Raw genomic sequence first — 18,887 nt, 5'->3', positions numbered from 1 at the left:
AATGTGTTTGGATAGTTCCTGGTGAAGCTGGTCTTTCTGCTTGTACTGCCCCTGCAGATGCCATCTTTTTGTTCATCTGCTTTGGAATGGTTTCTTATATTCTAACTTCAAAATAGTTCCCTAGTTTGTTTGTTTTTGCTGAATTTAAAAAAAAACACGTATTTCTTCCAAGACCACATTCTTGTCTGTTGGAATTTCTTAGCAGCCTCTGCAAAAGTTCCTTCTCTTCTTTCTCCAAGACCTGGTACCACTTCTTAGGCCCTGAATTCACTGGCCAGCTTCTGTGCTACAGCTTGGATTCTTGATACATAGCAGGTGGCGTCTCAGGACTCTCCTGCACTGGCTGGCAGCCTCTTTGGGAAAAGCTTTGGAAGCCCTGAGTTCTCACACAAAAACATCTGCTCCTGCTCCAGGGGCTCCTAATGTTCTTCACCCTAGAGTCCCTGTCCTTCTGGTGAAGAAAGGGAGATTTCGTAACATAGCCATCCTGCCCTAAGATGGAGAAACAGTAAAGAGTTTTTGTCTCGTGCCTCATCAAAGGACACAGTTGGCAAAGATGAAGCCCATCCTCGTGGGTGATTACACTGGTGAAATAGTCTTTTTTTTTTTTTAACGTTTATTTATTTTTGAGACAGAGAGAGACAGAGCATGAACAGGGGAGGGTCAGAGAGAGGGAGACAGAATCTGAAACAGGCTCCAGGCTCTGAGCTGTCAGCACAGAGCCCGACGCAGAGCTCAAACTCACGGACTGTGAGATCATGACCTGAGCCGAAGTCAGCTGCTTAACCGACTGAGCCACCCAGGCGCCCCGTGAAATAGTCTTTCTACAAATCCTCCCCGATACCTGAAGGCGTTAAAATCTCTGGTCTAATAGTCACTCAGTAATCGTAATCCTCAAACAAAAGGAATTTCTCAGGCATAGATTTGACTTTCTGGCCCTGAAATCTATTGTGTGTGACTTTAGCCAACTCATTTCACTTGTGGTCTGTTTCTTTTCTCTTCTTCCTTTAGACCCAGTGCATCTATCATGGTATGTATTTATTATAGGACAGCACAGAATGCTTTGGCGCTCCTTGGTAAACAGTGTAGGACAGGATTTTCCTGTTCATGTGAGGTACAATTATGATTATAGTACCTCTCCAGATGGTTAAATCTAACTTCCTTTTCTTGTTTTCCTAAAATGTGGGAGTTGCTTTGTGGTCTGCTTAACACCAAATGTAATAATACCTAATACTTTAATAGAGCTTTATGGTTTACAGAAGCCCATTACATGACTTCATGAATGATATATATATGCCTACACATCACCCTCTCACTCTCTTTTACAACCCTTTAGAGTAGAAGTCAGTAACCTGCTCAAGTAAATTTTCCTCCATGGAAATTTGGGATTTTCTTCTATTCAACAACAGTATTGCACGGGCCCTATCATCCCCTAATGGGCTTTCTTGGCCCAGTTTTAATAAAAATTTATTATCAAGTACTTTGAAAATGTAAACCATCACTAAATTTTAGTTCAGCCTACAGGAAAATCTCATTAACTTGATATTGGCTAATTCAATTTAATGTTTCCTTCAAAGAAATCTCTTTTCACTAGATGATTAGATGGGTTTGCATGTGTAATAAGCATAGTTAATGCACAGTGTAAAACTATTATGAAATTTGAACTGAAAATTTGGTACAGAGATGTTAAGAATTTGTTCAAAATTTTTTAAATTTTCCTTTTTAAATTTTTAATTAAAGAATAATTGATATATAATACTGTATTAGTTTCAGGTGTAACACAGTGATCTAATATTTATATACATACAAAATGGACACTATAGTAAGTCATTACCATCTGTCGCCAAAGTTGTTACAGTATTACTGACCATATTCTCTATGCTGTACATTACATCCCCATAGCTTATTTATTTTATAACTGGAGGATTATACCTTTTAATCCTCTTCGCATATTTCACACCCCTCCCACCTCCCCTCTGTTCTCTGTATCTATGAGACTGTTTCCGTTTTGTTTTGTTTTGTTTTGCTTTTTAAATCCCACATATAAGTAAAGTATACAGTATCTTTCTCTGCCTGACTTATTTCACTTAGCTTGATACCTTCTACGTCCATCCATGTTGTCACAAATGGCAAGATTTCATCTTTTAATGGGTAATATTTCATTGCACATATACAGCACATCTTCTTTACCCATTAAGTTAATCTATTGATGGACACTTAGGTAGCTTCCATATCTTGGCTATTGCCAACAATTCTGTGATGAACACAGGGGTGCATATGTCTTTTTGAATTAGTGTTTTATACTTTTTTTAGATAAGTACCTACAAGTGAAATTGTTGGATACGATAATTGTTTCTAATTTTTATTTTATTTGGGGGGGGCATGAGTGGGAAGAGGGGAGGGGGGGAGAGAGAGAGAGAGAGGGAGAGAATGAACCTCAAGCAGGCTCCATGCTCAGTGCAAAGCCTGACACAGGGCTCAATCCCACGACCATGGGATCTCAACCTGAGCCAAAATCAAGAGTTGCATGCTCAACCGAGTTAGCCACCCAGGCACCCCTATTTTTAATTTTTTTGAAGAACCTCCACACTGTTTTCCACAGTGGTTGTACAAATTTACATTCCCACCAACAGTGCAGAGGGTTCCCTTTTCCCTACATCCTTGCCAACACTTGTTAAGGAACTGGTTTCTTTTGAACAAACCTTAAAAGATAATCTATCATATGGGAGTTTCAAACAGCATGGGGAAATGGTATTGAGGTTGAAAAAAAAATATATATATATGTATACATAGATACAGAGAACAGAGGGGAGGTGGGAGGGGTGTGAAATATGCGAAGAGGATTAAGAGGTATAATCCTCCAGTTATAAAATAAATAAGCTATGGGGATGTAATGTACAGCATAGAGAATATGGTCAGTAATACTGTAACAACTTTGTATGGCAACAGATGGTAATGACTTACTGTAGTGCCCATTTTGTATGTATATAAATATTAGATCACTGTGTTATACACCTGAAATATAGTGTGTATATATACGTGTGTGTGTGTGTGTATATATATATATTAAAAACTCTTTGACTACCATTGTTAACAAGTGCATGATAAAGTACTATTTTTTAATTAAAAAAATTTTTTCCCTCAATTTCAGATTAACAAATTCTTATGGTTATTATCTTAAAATCATGTCACTAATTGGATATTTTAAATAAAAACTGATAATTGGACTAAGTCTATTTCCACAAATATTAAAGGTTTTTAGAGATTTTCAAGAACTTCTGCCTAATTATTAGCACCATGTAAAAGGCAATGTCATTCTATCACTATAGGAAAAAATATTTTATGATGAAGTACCACAAACTGGCTTAATTCCTTTGTCCTATAGGAATTTTTTAAATATTGAACATCACCTTAAATAAGTACATGGGGCTTAGAAATGGTTTGCAATAAAGGTCTTTACCAGACCAACAGTAAAATAATTCAGACATCAGCTGAGTATTTAAAATTAGCGCATAGCTTGGTCTTCAATCTAAGACAATTTATAGTAACCACTTACCAAGTTTCTAGTTCTGTCAACATTACTCAGTTTTCCAGATACTACACTGTAAGTGTTTCCAATAGGTTTTTCAGTAGGGAGAGGAGGTGGGCTTTGTGGATCCTCTTGTAAACCTGGAAAAACAGCAGTAATTCATCAATAATTTAGGCCCTTTGAGGATTCCAAAGTATGAAATGATTGCAGCTTGGTTCCTTAGGAAAATGGCTGTCCTAACAGATCCATACAAAGAATGGACAGCTAAATAAGTGACAAAGAGCTTCAGAAAAAGGATGGGATTAGCAGGCATCAGTTAGTTTTACTGAACGTTGTATAGAGTAAAAATAATACTAAATAATTAAACAACAGCCAGCAATTTTGAAAACCTTCAATGTGCCAGGCATTAAGGCACCTTATTCGTATACATTTCTCCAACCAATGACTATCTATGTGCTAGATCTGGGTAGTTCACTAGCCAGTCGTTGCATGTGGTGATTTAAATTTAAATATTAAATAAAATTACAAATTCAGTTCCTCAGTTGCACTAGCTACACTGAAATAGCTAGCACTTGAAATGTTCAGTTGCCATAATAGACAGCATAGTTTTAGAACGTTTCCACCTTTGCAGAGAGTCCTATGCACTATCTAGCACTATGCTAGATAATATCCTAATTTTGCAGATGAAGAAACCAAAGTTGACAAGAAAATATAAGCTATCTGAAGTCTTAATGCTAGTAATTTTGGGTTTTGAACCCAAAAGCCTGTACTCACTATAATATGGCATGCTGTTTCTTTAATAGGTTGTGTATCCAACCCTCCCCCATCCAAATAATTGAATGTGTTTTCTAATTCATTAGCCCCAGATTAATGGGTTTAATTGCCTTCAATTTAACCAACAATATCTTCACATCCAAACTACATCCTTAACTCAGTGATAGTATACCCCCAGCTTATTTTAAAAAGAAGGAAAAGATCAGATTTAATTAGTGGCAACTAATTAAAATCTGTGTGCAAAAACACTTGGAGAAAGGATGACTGTAACATACTAAAGGAGGCTAAAGCTAATGGTGATTTAGGCACGGAAAGGAGATGGGAATTCTTTTCGTTCTTTCAAATGAACACTCTCTGCTCTCACTTCACATGAAATACCTATAACTAGAGGATGGTTTGTCAGGTTCCTATTTTATCTACAGACAGGAACACTTTCAAAAGAAGGAAAATACCCAGGCCAGCTACTATGAAAACAATGATTTAGACACAGGCAAGCATTCTTAGGGAGGGGCAGGGCTGCTCTGGAAATGAAGACACATAGGAAGATTTCAACTGAGTTGCCATCTTGAGCACTTTCTCTGTGGAAAAATTTTCTTATTCTTACAAGGAGATGCTGAAACCATTTAGGATGCTGTATCGCTGTGACAAACAATTAAGGGTACAAAGCAGTAAGAATATGAAAGTAGAGAGGAGATGTCTTACTGGCAGGAAAGGACATAGGGGTTATCAGGTATGGATGTGAGGGGGGGGAGGTGGAGATTTCCAATTTCAAATAATGTGGTTGGTGGAGGTCTCAATGACAAAAGTGGCATTTGAGCAAAGACCTGAAGGAATGTTGAAGGAGGGAGCCATGCACATACCTGGGGAAAGGACATCCTAGTCAGAAGAAACAAATCTCAAGAGGAAAGAGATGACATGTTCAAAGAAGGCCAAGGGGTTTTGCTTCACAAAGCTGTTCCTTTCTTCGCCTGACCATTCCAAGTTCTTCCAACACCAAGGCACATATGAATTGCTTAATAACTGTGGTAAGTACAATTCTGGGGAGCTGGTTTTTGATGTAAATAGAAACAGCGCTGTAGAAACAGGCACTTCAGTTCTCTCACAGACAGCACTTGGAATCCAACTTTCTAACAGCTCCTGGAGCTTTGTCAGAGTAATAAAGGTGCTTCTTCAATATATCCTTTTCAGGGGGTGCATGGGTGGCTCAGACAGTTAAGCGTCTGACTCTTGGTTTCGGCTCAGGTCATGATCTCATGGCTTGTGGGTTTGAGCCCTGCATCAGGCTCTGTGCTGACAATGTGGAGCCTGCTTGGGATTCTGTCTCTCCTTCTCTCTCTGCTTCTCCCCTGCTCGCTCTCTCTCTCTCTCTCTCTCAAAATGAATAAACTTTAAGAAATATATATCCTTTTCAGGATTTCAAGACTATTTTTTATTAAAAAAATTTTTTTAATGTTTTTATTTATTTTTGAAGGAGAGAGAGAGACAGAGCATGAGTGGGGGAGGAGCAGAAAGGAAGACACAGAATTTGAAGCAGGCTCCAGGCTCTAAGCTGTCAGCACAGAGCCCGATGCGGGGCTCGAACTCACGAACTGTGATATCATGACCTGAGCCAAAGTCAGACACTTGACCAACTGAGCCACCCAGGTGCCCCAGGATTTCAGGACTATTAAGCCAATTTATAAGTATGCAGAAAAGAATGAACATAGCAGGACTGAGACTGCTTATTCTCAGAAAGATATGCTTCCAAGGTTGGTTCTTGCTGGCATCTGGGAACTTGGGCTTTGGGAAGGTTCCCACCATCCCCAGAACTGATAAAACAAAAGAATATGGTTTATGCTGAATACCTGCTTTCCTTCTGGAAATCTGGAATTTTGGAACATGCCAAAATTGCTAGAGGTGCCTGTGTGACCAGCCCCCAATAAAAACCTTGGGCATTGAGTCTCTAATGAGCTTCCTTGGTTGACAACATTTCACCTGTGTTGTCACAACTGGTTCCTGGGGGAGTTAAGTATAGCCCTTGTGATTCCCCTGAGAGAGAACACACAGAAGCTTGTGCCAGGTTTCCTCTAGGCTTTGCCCCAGGTACCGTTTCCCTCTGCTGATTTTGCTTTGTATGCTTTTGCTGTAATAAATCACAGCTGTGAACATAACTATGTGCTAAGTCCTGTGAGTCCTCTAGCGATCATCAAACCTGGGGGTCTTGGGGACCCTGATACACCAGAAGAATAAATTCAAATATAAAAACTGTATTACTTAAAACCCACATGAGCTTCAGGCAACATTTATTATCATTATATTTCACTACACTTGTTAAAATCTAGGATACATTTTGACAAGGTAACGGCAAACAGGCAAACAACCCAATGTCTGTGATAGTTCTATAGCCCACTGATTTGTGGACTATATAATGCTGTCAAAAGAAATGAACCACCAGTTTTTTAATCTACCACATAACCTCCTAAGAAGCGAGGACCCACCAGAGTTTGGTACCCTTGACTTTTTCCTTCCCCTCATTCTTCACAGTAACTCAGTTCAATCTTTTCACTATTTGGCTTAGAGCCATCAATTAATAACCATCAAAAGACCAAAACCAGTATGATCCATCTGGGTAGTATTTTATAGAGAAGCCACACCCATAAACTAAAGGGGTTTCATGGCATTCCAGGGTATGCTTGCAAAATAACCCACGGATGCTACAGGTGAAGGACTGGGGACATTTGATCTGCTATGAGGAGGAATGGAGTGACAGGATCTCCTGTTAGATAAAAAGCAAGGATGCCTCTGGTCTATGAAAATGCACCGAATGAAATGAAATGATAGCAGAAGCTCATGGAGAAAGCTGTGTGATCACTCCAAGCATTGCCAAGAACTGCTTTGGAACGCACTGTCCATGCATGTGCGTGTACACATACATACACTTTTACACACACTTTTAAATAATCTCCAGGGTCTCAAATAAACGGGCCTGGCCCTCTTGGCTTCTCTTTTACAATAAATATTAGATTTCTTCATGGTACATATATAGGCTCATACAAAATTTCATTTATTGTGCCGGTAAAAAAATCAAGGAAGAAAACAGTATAAAAATGTTGTGTTATGCTAATTTTAAAAATGTTTAATACATTATTATGTTTTTATAATTTTTGGTTAACTGCTCTTCACACAACTCATGCATACTTACACTTAGATTATGCTGACTGGAATAAGATACTGTATCCAGAGAGACACATACAACTTTATTTGCTGTCAGTTTCAATTAGAGTTCATAGGAGAACGACTTGGGAGTTAAGAGGTGCTGACGCCCTGGTGCAGTCAAAAATCCACATTAACTGTTGACTCCCCAAAAACTTAATGACTAATATAGCCTAGTGATAAACTAAGTAGCCCAACAACAGAGATTTTATGTTTTATCTGTTATATACTGTAGTCTTACAATGAAGTAAGCTAGAAAAAAGAAAGTGTTAAGGAAACCATAAAAAGGAAATATTGACAGTACTGTAAGAGATCTGTGTACAAGTGGACCCGCACAAGTTCACACCTGTGTTGTTCAAAGGTCAAGCGGACTTTCCTGCCATCTTTACCAGAGGCACTAACGAGATACTCCAATTGTTCTGAGTTTCAGTCTCTCTCTACTGTCTCTGCCTAGAGATGATGGTATAGAGAAATGAAATCCGTATTTACTATACCAACTGTCTAAAGAACTGTGAAAAGGGGCGCCTGGGTGGCGCAGTCGGTTAAGCGTCCGACTTCAGCCAGGTCACGATCTCGCGGTGCGTGAGTTCAAGCCTTGCGTTGGGCTCTGGGCTGATGGCTCAGAGCCTGGAGCCTGTTTCCGATTCTGTGTCTCCCTCTCTCTCTGCCCCTCCCCCGTTCATGCTCTGTCTCTCTCTGTCCCAAAAATAAATAAACGTTGAAAAAAAAAATTAAAAAAAAAAAAAAAGAACTGTGAAAAAAAATAACTTGTTTTTAAATATTCTTGGACTATAAATAATAATAAATGGCCGAATACACATAATTTCAAAAGTAGACATTGATAAATTAGTATATATTTTCCCCAGGCTCTTGGAGAAGCAGATAAAGAAGGCAGATTAGTGCTTACATTTTCCCGGTTTGGCTGGAATTCGAATCACAGTGGGCTTCCTGGTGGGTGCTGGTTGAACTGCTCGTTCTTTTGTTGGTTCTGTTTTTGTGGGGAGCTGAAAGGGATCTAATGAAAAACACAGTTTATTTTGCATGTTTTAGTTAACATGGACTCAAACAAAAAACCTCATTCATAATTAAAGAGTCATATTTTCATGCCCCAGGGAAAACCATGGATAAACAAAATCTCAGTTTGCAGAGACAAACACAAAGTCGGAGCTCATGAAAGGAAATAACTTGGTGCTCTGTAAATAATTCATGTGGCTTTTCTTCCTCTCTGATGAGAGATATCCAGGACAAACTTGAATTATGAAGAAGCAATCCTTCAAGGGAGTACAGTCATTTCGCAAGTGTTGCCTGAAAATGAGAGGCAACTGAGACGAACAGCCAATTTCCCCCTATCGTGAAGCCTCCCAGATCCCCCAGGCAAGAAGGCCTTTTCTCCCCCCCTCTCACTCCCGTGCCTGTCCCAGAACTCAGGCACCAGACTCACCAAGGGCCCTCATCCTACCTAGCACCGTCCCTGATACAGAGTGTGCCTGGCACACTTTGCTGAGCAGAGTGTCAGTCGTTCAGTAAAACCACACTTCAGTTAACAGGAAAATGAAAAATGTTTTATCTTTGAAATAAGATTAAGACATCTTCCTTCAAATATTTCATTTGGGGGCAAGGATACAGGACTTGGCATTTCTCCACCTTAACGGATTCATTTAAAATTGACAGTGTATGTTTAGAGAATTTTATTTATTTTTATTTTTTTATTAAAAAATTTTAATGTTTATTTATTTTTGAGACAGAGACAGAGACAGAGTGTGAGCAGGGGAGGGGAAAAGAGAGAGAGGGAGACACAGAATCCAAAGCAGGCTCCAGGCTCTGTCTGAGCTGTCAGCACAGAGCCCAATGCGGGGCTCGAACTCACAAACTGTGAAATCATGACCTGAGCCAAGTCGATGTTTAACTGATTGAACCACTCAGGTGCCCCTAGAGAAAGTATTTTAAATAGAGACATAATTAACCAAACTTTTTTACTGAAAGAAACCGTCTTTTTTCTTTAATGTAAATATTCTTTTCAGTACTTTAGGGAAATGCCCATATCATTTTTTTAAAGATGAGAAATCTAAAAATAAGTAGATTAGCAAAAATAAAATAAATGCTGTATAATGGATACTCTCTGTAGCACACAGGATCTCTTGAGGCCTCCTTTGCCTTTACTCACCAAGAAGCAGAATGAGTATATGCTGTAATTCTGCACCTGTTCTATGGAATCTTAACTATAGGGAGATACTCCCTATAAAAACAATGTACAGCATAGCTCCTGTGATGAACAGCATTCATGTTCTGCCTATTATGAGCTGTGGTTCAATAAGCACCTTTTGCTGAGCAGCTATTTTCAAGATACATGAAGAGCTGAGCTAACGATAAGAAGGCCTTTCGGCCCCTAGATACTTGACCTTCACTTCCATGCAGCTCTCAGGCAACCTTACCATTACACATCCTACCAAAGGCATCACTCGCTCACTAGCCACTTGCTCACATATAGGATGTCTACCATGTGCCAGTAACAATGGTAGGTGGGAAGATACTATGGTAAAGTACAATCCCATTTTATTATCTACCGCCTAGGAATGGCCCTGAGATGGCATGCCAGGTAAAACTATTATTATTGGCTAGTGAGAAAAACAAAAAAAAAATTAGAGGAGTCCTCTTTGGAAACCTATTAGCTCACAATGAAGCAATCTTGTCTATGTTCAAAAAACCAACTCAAGATTATCACAACAGTATCAAACGTGAAAAAAAGGATCTTGTAATAATGTAACTTTCTTCCACTGTAACCTATGTCCTCACAAAACAAAGAAAGCTCCTTTTAGGTCTAAATAAAATTTTTAATTCTATATTTTGTTATAGCATTATTTTTTACTCCAAAAGAGTATTTATTATAAAAATGGGAAACATTAAGAAATATTTGATGGAAAGCCTTCTATAATCCCATCCCTCCAGTAATAATTAAAATTTGGTATATTTTTTTTACTATATTACATGTATTGTTATACAGGTATTTTGATAAACAAAAAAGCAGGACTTTATGTCGTTCTTTGTAATTTGCTTTTTCACTTTGTCCGCTCAATATTGCTTGGAAGCCTACTATGAATCAAATAGTATACTAGGTGCTGGGAATACTTCAGTGAACAGCAAAGAACTCTGTCCTCACGGCACTTACATTCCATCAGGGAGATGAAGACAATCAACAATAAATATAATAGATACATCGGTTACGTGGCACATTACATGAAAAGTACTACTGAGAAAGGAAAACGTAGAGCATGGTTAGAGACTCTGGGTGTGGGCAGAAGGGAAGCAGTTTGCAGCATGAAACTGGAGTGCAGGGGGTGAGGGAGGGGAGTTCTCTAGGGTCATCTTTCCAACAACTGGATTTTACATATTCTAATAGTCCTTCCAACTTCAATAATATACACGTGGTCTCTAGGAAACAGTAATGGATAACAGGGGATAGGTGCAATTGTATTAAAGCCCATTACTGCAAATATTACCTGAATGTGGACTCCCTGAATGGTTCATCTGAGTAATACTAGCTAAAACGAGAGAATCTGAAGACCCTATGTAATCCTGGCATGCATTTTATTCAAACACAGAAACACAGCATCTTTCCTTTGTGCTGATCTTTCCCTTCTGTTCACCTCTCTCCCTATCATTGCCTTTACTCTGCTTCCTAGGCCCCTGTTGGAACCCACTGACTTCCAAGGACCCACTTTTCTTCCCCAGCAGCGGTGGAGACTTGGTTCAGAGACTTGACTGCCCTCTCTCTCCCTTATCTTGGTTGTCACATCCCATTCTCTCAGGGCTCTTGTTTTCTACTGGGAAAAGCACCAAAAATTCACAAAAAGGATTAAGGCTGTTAAATGTTTACTTGTATTCTACCTTTCAAGTGGCATTTCTGCTTTAATAGCTCCTTCTGGTGCCTACAATCTGTTGATTATTAGTACAGGCTTTTAGTTGATGTTGTCTTTTGGGGTGGGTGTGGAGGGGGAAGAAAATCTTGAGCATGGAATGACCTCAGCTATTTCCCAACTCATATTATATTCTGAGCCAGTATACCACCTACATTCTTTCACATTCCAGGAGGGAGAGCACGAACAAGGGGGGGCATCAGGCAAAAAGGGAAAAGACACTGCCAATCACAGGGGGCATCCAAATTATGCTGTTTGGAGGACTGGCCTCAGACACCTGCCCCAAATCCTGCACAGTATGTAACCTCATCTTCTGCATCCAAGGGTCCAGTGATTTTTTTTTTAACCTTAAGGACTTAAATTGAAGTAGTATAGATACAATTTATATAACAAAGTATTCAAAGTGTCCTTCCTAGTTATCTACTCTTTCTCCATCTTTACCTTTAATATCACTAGCTACTCTTTAATAATTGGCACTCAGATCATGTAAAATTATTCTATGTCTCTGGAAAAAAATTCTTTCTCAATACAGTGAGCACGGAAATTTCAGTGTTCCAGTGCTGCAGGCTATTTGGCAGGAGTGGGTCTGTTTGATGACTTGCCCCAGCTGTGCTCACCGAGTCAGTGAGCTCAGCATCTTCCTCTCTTGTCTGTGAGCTGTCCAGGGCTGTAATGCAGACAAGGTGTGCAGATTAGTGGGGAGGACAAATAGCATCATTTCAATAAGAAGGTGGGACCAGAGGCCTGATTTTCATCTTGATGATGCTACGCAAATCTCTCTTTAGCTACACTAGTATGAAGTTTACTTGTTATGTCCATTTATGAACAGGGTTTTTTTTTCTAACAGAAATCTAAGTGGGCAATATATAAAATAAGGATGGCATCTCATGTTTGGGAACTCCAGGCATTGTCAAGCAGAGAACTGAATCACTGGTACTATTAAAATGTTTAAAGTTCATAACCTTTGACCCAGTAGTCTCACTTTTGGAAACTTATTCCTCAGAAATAAAAACACTAGTAGAAATTGCAATGTTTATGACAGTGTTTACTGCAGTATTTTCTGTAGAGGAAAAAGAAATCCAACAATCTAAAAGCACCATCCATCAATAGGGGAAATGTTCAATCAACTATGATACACTCATACTAAGAAATATCAGGCAGGTATAAGGAAACAAGAAGTTAGACCTACTGACCTAAAAAGAAGTCCATAAATCTCACTGTTAAATAAAAAATGACAAAGGGCAGGGGCGCCTGGGTGGCTCAGTCCACTAGTTGGTTGAGTGTCCAACTCTTGATTTCAGCTTGGGACTGCGACCCGTGTTGGTCTCTGTGCTGAGCACGGAGCCTGCTAAGATTCTCTGACTCCCTCTGCCCACCCCTCACTCTCGCTCTTAAAAAAAAAAAAAAAGACAAGGGTATAGTATGGTAAAACTGTTTGTAAAAGTAGGTAAAAGTACATGTATGTATACATGTTTGTAAGCTTTGGTTTGAAATGTCCAAAGACATGGAAAGCTACATACAGTATTGTTTACACTGGTTCCTCTGAGGATATGGATGGATTGGAGGGAGATACATTTTTTTTCTTTCACTAGATGTTTGCATTGTTGACTTGTTATAGCAGTATAACATTACTTTGTAACAGGAAAAAAAAATGCAGTAAGATAAAGCCAATCACAAGAAAAAAGTTACAAGATTAAGCTGAAATAACAACCCTGACAACCAACCAAACCAAAAACCACTTAAAAATAAGGGGAGGAAAGTGAAAATTCTTGTTCCTTTAGTTGGTCTTTAAAGGCAATAATAGCCATTAAACTTTCTATAAGATAACCAGAAAAATTAAAACTTTATTGGATATAGTTCCTCAGTGATTTTATTTAATAGGATTTTCTGTGCATACATCTATGTATTTGAATTTGTCTTTAGACATATGCAGTTCAAAATAATTAGCTTCGATTTGAAATCTTGAATAATACAGCAATTTAGAAAAATCATGTATTATTATTTTAAAATTTCTACTCATCACAAGACTGAGGATCACATGGGAAGCAGCGCTCACTCGCTCTCTCTCTCACTCTCACTCTCTCTGGCAAAGATGACAAAAGCTAACTCTCCCAGCTTTTCATCCTAATTCTGCTTATCTTTCACTGTTCGAAAACCAGGTTCCCCATCCTGTCCTGCCAATCCTGTTCCTTTATAAAGACTACCTTTGTTACTTTTTATACATCTTTCCAAAGAAACTACATATGTGAATGTGTGTGTTTTAAATAAACAGTAGCTAAAATACCATGAATGCTATCTGTACCTTGCATTTTTCACCTAATAATATCTTAGAGGTTGGTAGGAGGTAATAGGTGGTATGCTTCCTTTTTAATTAACACACAATCCTCCACTGTATTGTGGATGTACCATTATTTATTTAAGCAGTCCACTGGAGGTTACTTGCAATATTCTGTAGCAATAGCCCTCCACTGGGGTGTAAGAATAAGCCCTTGAAGCTCTGAAAACTGTACATACATGAGTTAAGGGGCTATTTTCAAAGGAGATAAAAAGATTCACAGGATAACCTGATTCCGAGTTCTGTGACCCAGAAGGGGTTAAGAACAACAATGCCACAATTCTCTTACCCAGTTTGCTTTTGTTTCTACAGTAAAAAAAAACACAAAGCATCTCAAAGAAGAAAAAATCTCCTACCCAAATCTAAGGAAGGTGCATGGCATTTCTCTCCACCTTTATTTGCAGTATTTATTCTGCCCTCCTTCTAGGCCCTCACACCAAACCAATTATTCTACACCTGCTGCCAAACAAGTAGGCCCCTTTACACCTATATCCGCATGGTCTTCATTACTGGGCTGAGAAAAACACTGATGATAATGTAGTTTTCTGCCCATTACCTGTCTCTAATAATATGCTTGTCATCATAATTAGTTTCACCATCCTTGGCTTGCTTTTCTGTCATTTCCTTCCCTTGAGTTCTGTTAATAGCAGAAATTGGCTGCTAAACTATTATTCTGGGCTGTGTAATGGAGCTGACAGCAAGGCATTCTGCCTCTTTTTTTTGACAACTGGGTATGATTTGTAAAGGTGTGAAGAGGAATTGCTAATACTTCTCAGCTCCATTACATTAACCTGGAAGGCATTCTACCCAAGAAATGAATCCAATATTAAATTGCTTGTTTTATGAGTTTTCCTTTAATAATTTTTCTAATCTTTATAATGTTTTCATAGCTCCAGTATTTTCTGATCTCTATTTTCTGAGATTAATATGGCAACCTCATTTTATGAAAACTACTTTATTAGATTTTCTTTATTTCTGAGGGAAAGAAAAGAAGGAAAGACATATTTGTGAGTTCCTCTCCTTTTTCTCATGTTCTCTCCCAGTTTCTGGCTAATGCCAGGATGATTGAGTAAGGTTTCACAAAGAGACCATAATCCTTTATTTACAAAGACAATGCTATTGATATACCATCAAAAAGTCACAAAGCCCCATATCAATACACAAACAAAAATCTCTCTGCATGTTGAGGAATTCATAGGTGATCCTAAAGGCCTCTGGAGGACAGTAAGCAGGGAAGCAACGAGGTCCAATGAACACTCTAGAAAAAATCCCTTGGGAAGCCATGATATGGAGGATGATAGGTTTGACACAGAAGCAGGGGCTCAATTTAGGAGGCCACTGCAGTAATCTGGCCAGAGTCCTAATGTGGGGCAGCAGAGGGGGGATGAAAATGAGAGGAAGACTCAAGAACCACTGAGAAGGCTAAACCAGCCAGCAGGAGTTGGTAACTAATAGGATGTTAAGGGCAAGAAGTAACAATAATAACTACTACTTAATGGGCACTTCCCATGTTTCAGACACTGGGACAGGGCTTCCCTGCATAATCACATTTAATCCTTGCATTACCTCCATGAGGAGTTATTATTACCTCGTTTTATAGATGACGAAACCGAGGCACTGTGGGGTCAAGTAAATTGCCCAAAGTCACACAGCAATTAAGTGGTAGACTCTGGCCCGTCTCACTCCAAGTCCAAACAAACAGCCACTAGGTGACAGGTAGAAAGACTCAAAGATGATCTCTAGGATTCTCTAGGGAAGGCCGGGTATATGATGGAGTTACTATGGGATGTGCAGGTTAGAAAAGAAGAGAGAGTAAATGTTCAGTACAACTCCACAGTTGAGAGCAATGGTTAAAGTCAGGGAGGGCAAACAAATTACACATTTTGCTGAAAGACTGCCTAAATAATTAAATGTTGTGCAGTGAAGCGGGAGAAATCAAGAAACAGAAAAGGCTGAGTATGAAGCATGAGACTATATTCATGTGGCATGTATATGGTTGACCTTCTTTTTGAAGATGACTGTAATTATCTGTTTGATGACATGGAATAAATTTTCAGCAGTTATTAACCAAGTTGCCATCCCCACAGAATCTAGTGGTTTCTACAAAAGGTGGTATTTCTTTGGCTTGTACCATTTCCACCTCTTCTCAGCTTGCTGTTGTTGGATTTACCCATCCCTGTCCCACCCTGAACTCTGTAACACCAAAAAGGTTTAAGTAAGAAAATGACATAACAAAGACTTGAAAAGTTTTCAAAGTGTTCCCTGGTGTAATGATTCATGAAAATGTTGGGTAGCAACATAATGTAATGAAAAACATACTAGATCTAGAATAAAAAGACGGAGTTTTGGGGCACGTGAGCATTTTACTTGGTTAAGCATCTGATTCTTAATCTTGGCTCAGGTCATGATTTCATGGTTCGTGAGATCGAGCCTCACATCAGGCTCTGTGCTGACAGCATGGAGCCTGCTTGGGATTCTCTCTCCCTTTCTCTTTGCCCCTCCCCTGTTCTTGTGTGTGCTCTCTCTCTCAGAATAAACAAATAAAACTTAAAAGAAATACAGTTTGAATCATGCCGTGAAAACTGTTAGTGTTAGGACACTGGGCAAGTTACCCATTGATTTCTCTCAGTCTCATTTTCTTCTGCAAACTGAGGACAGCAATCCCTTGCAGAGGTTTACTACAAGTATGAAATTAAATGATGTATGTCTGGGTATCTACCACAGGGTTTGGAACATTGCCGAATCAATATATTCTAACATCTTTCCTTCTAGACAAGACGCAAGCTATAGCCAGTTTAATGTGTGCAGGATAAATATTTAATAAATATGTTTGTTATCACTTAAAATACACTTGTGCTGTGCAGAATTTGGTTTTGAATCACAGAGCTTATGCCATTTTGATGCATGTTAAACATTTATAAGATGACAGCTAACCTTTTGAAAATACTATTAAGCTTATATGTTCACAAAATTTACCCAAATAAGTAAACAGCAGTAAAAGGAATCCTCAATGACAAGTAAAGCAGCTTACTCTGACAAATCAAAGATAAGCTTTATGATCATATTCTCCATCTGAACAGTATGAGGAAAGAAAACATACTCTCTGAATTTCCTCTTGAGAAATGTAATTGTCCTGATCTTGGCAGGAAACTTACAGCTCTTGTATTTTATTTACAAAACTTTGCGTTCCCAAGGGAAGACGTTCTGTGAAGATTACTGAAAAAAAAATTTGCAACATATGGCTGGGTCCTCCTCATTCCTTGCTTTGCTCTTGCCAGAGTCCGTCCCAGGGCTGGCATCTCTTCTGGCACTCCCAGTGAGGCTGGTTCAATCTGAGGAGCCTTTCTGGGGCCACTGCATGATTTCGCATCTATGAGAAATTTCCCCTGCATTCCCCCTGATGCTTGAATCTCCACCTGCCAAAGCAAGGGAGCCAACCTCACACCTAGTTTTGTCGTTAGACCGAGTCTGCTTATTCCTGGCTCATGTAACAGTCATCAACATGTGTCTCCCTCTTTCTCCATCTCCATCTCCCCCCATCCCATATTTTCCCTTCCTTCTCTGTCTCTATCTCCTACCCAGCTCCATGTTTCTTAAACTTTCTGTGTTTCTATCTTCTATATACACACATATGCATATGTGTACACACACATGCACAACTCAATAACTTATGTGTTAGAAACTAAAACAGCAAGTGCCATTCAAGATGCCCTCTGAGGAGTTTACATTCCCTTCCACTTCTGATTTTTACTCACCCAGAACCATCTCTGAACCAACAGATTCTTCAACCAGGTTCCCGGGTGGGGTGGGTAAAACATCGTCATCAAAACTGATGAGGTCGATGTCCCCTGAAGGCTTGCTTTGCAGAGCTGTAACTGTGGAGTTGGCTGAGGGTCCTTCTCCCAGTGACCTGAATGCTTTGGCCTGTGACGCCACTGAGAGTCGGGGAGGAATGGTGACTGGTTTCAGGAAAGCTGCAGGGCCGGGGTTTTCTAAGGAAACTGATTTCTTCGGCAACAAAGGCCGAGGAGCAGGAGTTGGAACTTTCTTCCCACCATCAGGGCTCTCGGCCACAGGTCCCCCTCCAGGAATCTCAGGATTAACACTTCGTATAAGGCCAGCATTTGGTTTCTTTGGCAATTCAGGTTTGGTTACTGGGATGCTCCCTACCTCTTGTGGTGGAGGGTGTGGGGTGAGCCCCTCCCGAGAGGCCACCTTGAGTCTGTTTTCAGTCCAGGAGTCCCATTCTCCAGAAGCTCTGTTAGCAGCTGGTTTGGGAGCCACTGTGGGTTTCCCTGAGGGAACAGCAGGTCTTGGGGGGAGTGTGCGGGGAACAATTTCTGGTTTCACAGACAGTCCCGAGGTTTCTTTATTTGTCTGACCCTCAAATGCTTTGATTCTTGAAACAACACTATTTTGGCTTCGTTCTGTGTTCATAATGTTCATCACTGCCTGACTATCCAAGTCGTTGGTGCTGTCCAACAGAGACTGGGGCTCGCTCGGGGAAGATTCCCTTTCTGTGGCCACAGGGCTAATTTTCTGGTGATTTTGCTCTTTAATGTGACTATCTCTGGCTATTGGTCTGAGGTTGGCTTTTGATCTTGGTCTTGGCACTGGACATCTTGGAGCACTGGAGTTCTCTGGACAATTCTGTTCTTCAGAAATATCAAAGACTATTAGAGGTGGGACATCCGTTGGACGATCACTGGCTGAGACCACTGAGGAAGGATGGAGAGGCTTGAGAGGTGCCTGTAGTGCTGACAAGACCAAAAGCAACAGAAAGAAGTTGCACCATTATAATTTAAAAGAAAAAAAAATAGTAGATACACAGATTTTTAAAAAATATACATGTAGAATATCAAGAGGTTTTGATTTCCTTAATTGGTAAAAAATAATTCCAAAATCAAGGGGGAGATGTTTATATTCAGCTTTTCACAAGAGTGTTCTTCAAGTTGTATTTATTCATAAAAGAAATATTCATTACCAATTATTTTAAAACACCATTAAATTCTTGATTCTCAGTAGATTTATCACGCAAACACGTTCTCTCTCATCAGGATTCCAACATTTCTTGTTTTACTTTTCCAAAGTAACATACTCTCATCTCTGTTATTCGAACACAATGCTTTTTAAAAGCTTAACA

General features: G+C 39.4%; 1 protein-coding gene across 2 annotated transcripts in view; it reads right to left on the bottom strand.

Annotated features, from left to right (window-relative positions):
• The window catches only part of SH3D19 (SH3 domain containing 19), a 178,330-nt gene that overhangs the window by 28,299 nt on the left and 131,144 nt on the right, over window positions 1–18,887 (bottom strand). For both annotated transcript variants that reach the window (XM_053216871.1, XM_053216870.1), the window contains exons 8-10: window positions 17,500–18,501; window positions 8,403–8,510; window positions 3,557–3,669 (exon numbers count right to left, since the gene is read on the bottom strand). In XM_053216871.1, coding sequence (XP_053072846.1) covers window positions 3,557–3,669; window positions 8,403–8,510; window positions 17,500–18,501 — 1,223 coding nt within the window. The remainder of the gene's footprint in view (window positions 1–3,556; window positions 3,670–8,402; window positions 8,511–17,499; window positions 18,502–18,887) is intronic.

The sequence above is a fragment of the Acinonyx jubatus genome, chromosome B1, assembly GCF_027475565.1.
Source record: "Acinonyx jubatus isolate Ajub_Pintada_27869175 chromosome B1, VMU_Ajub_asm_v1.0, whole genome shotgun sequence".
Taxonomy (NCBI): domain Eukaryota; kingdom Metazoa; phylum Chordata; class Mammalia; order Carnivora; family Felidae; genus Acinonyx; species Acinonyx jubatus.
Note: the sequence above shows the minus strand (reverse complement) of the source record. Positions and strands in the feature narration are given on the sequence as shown.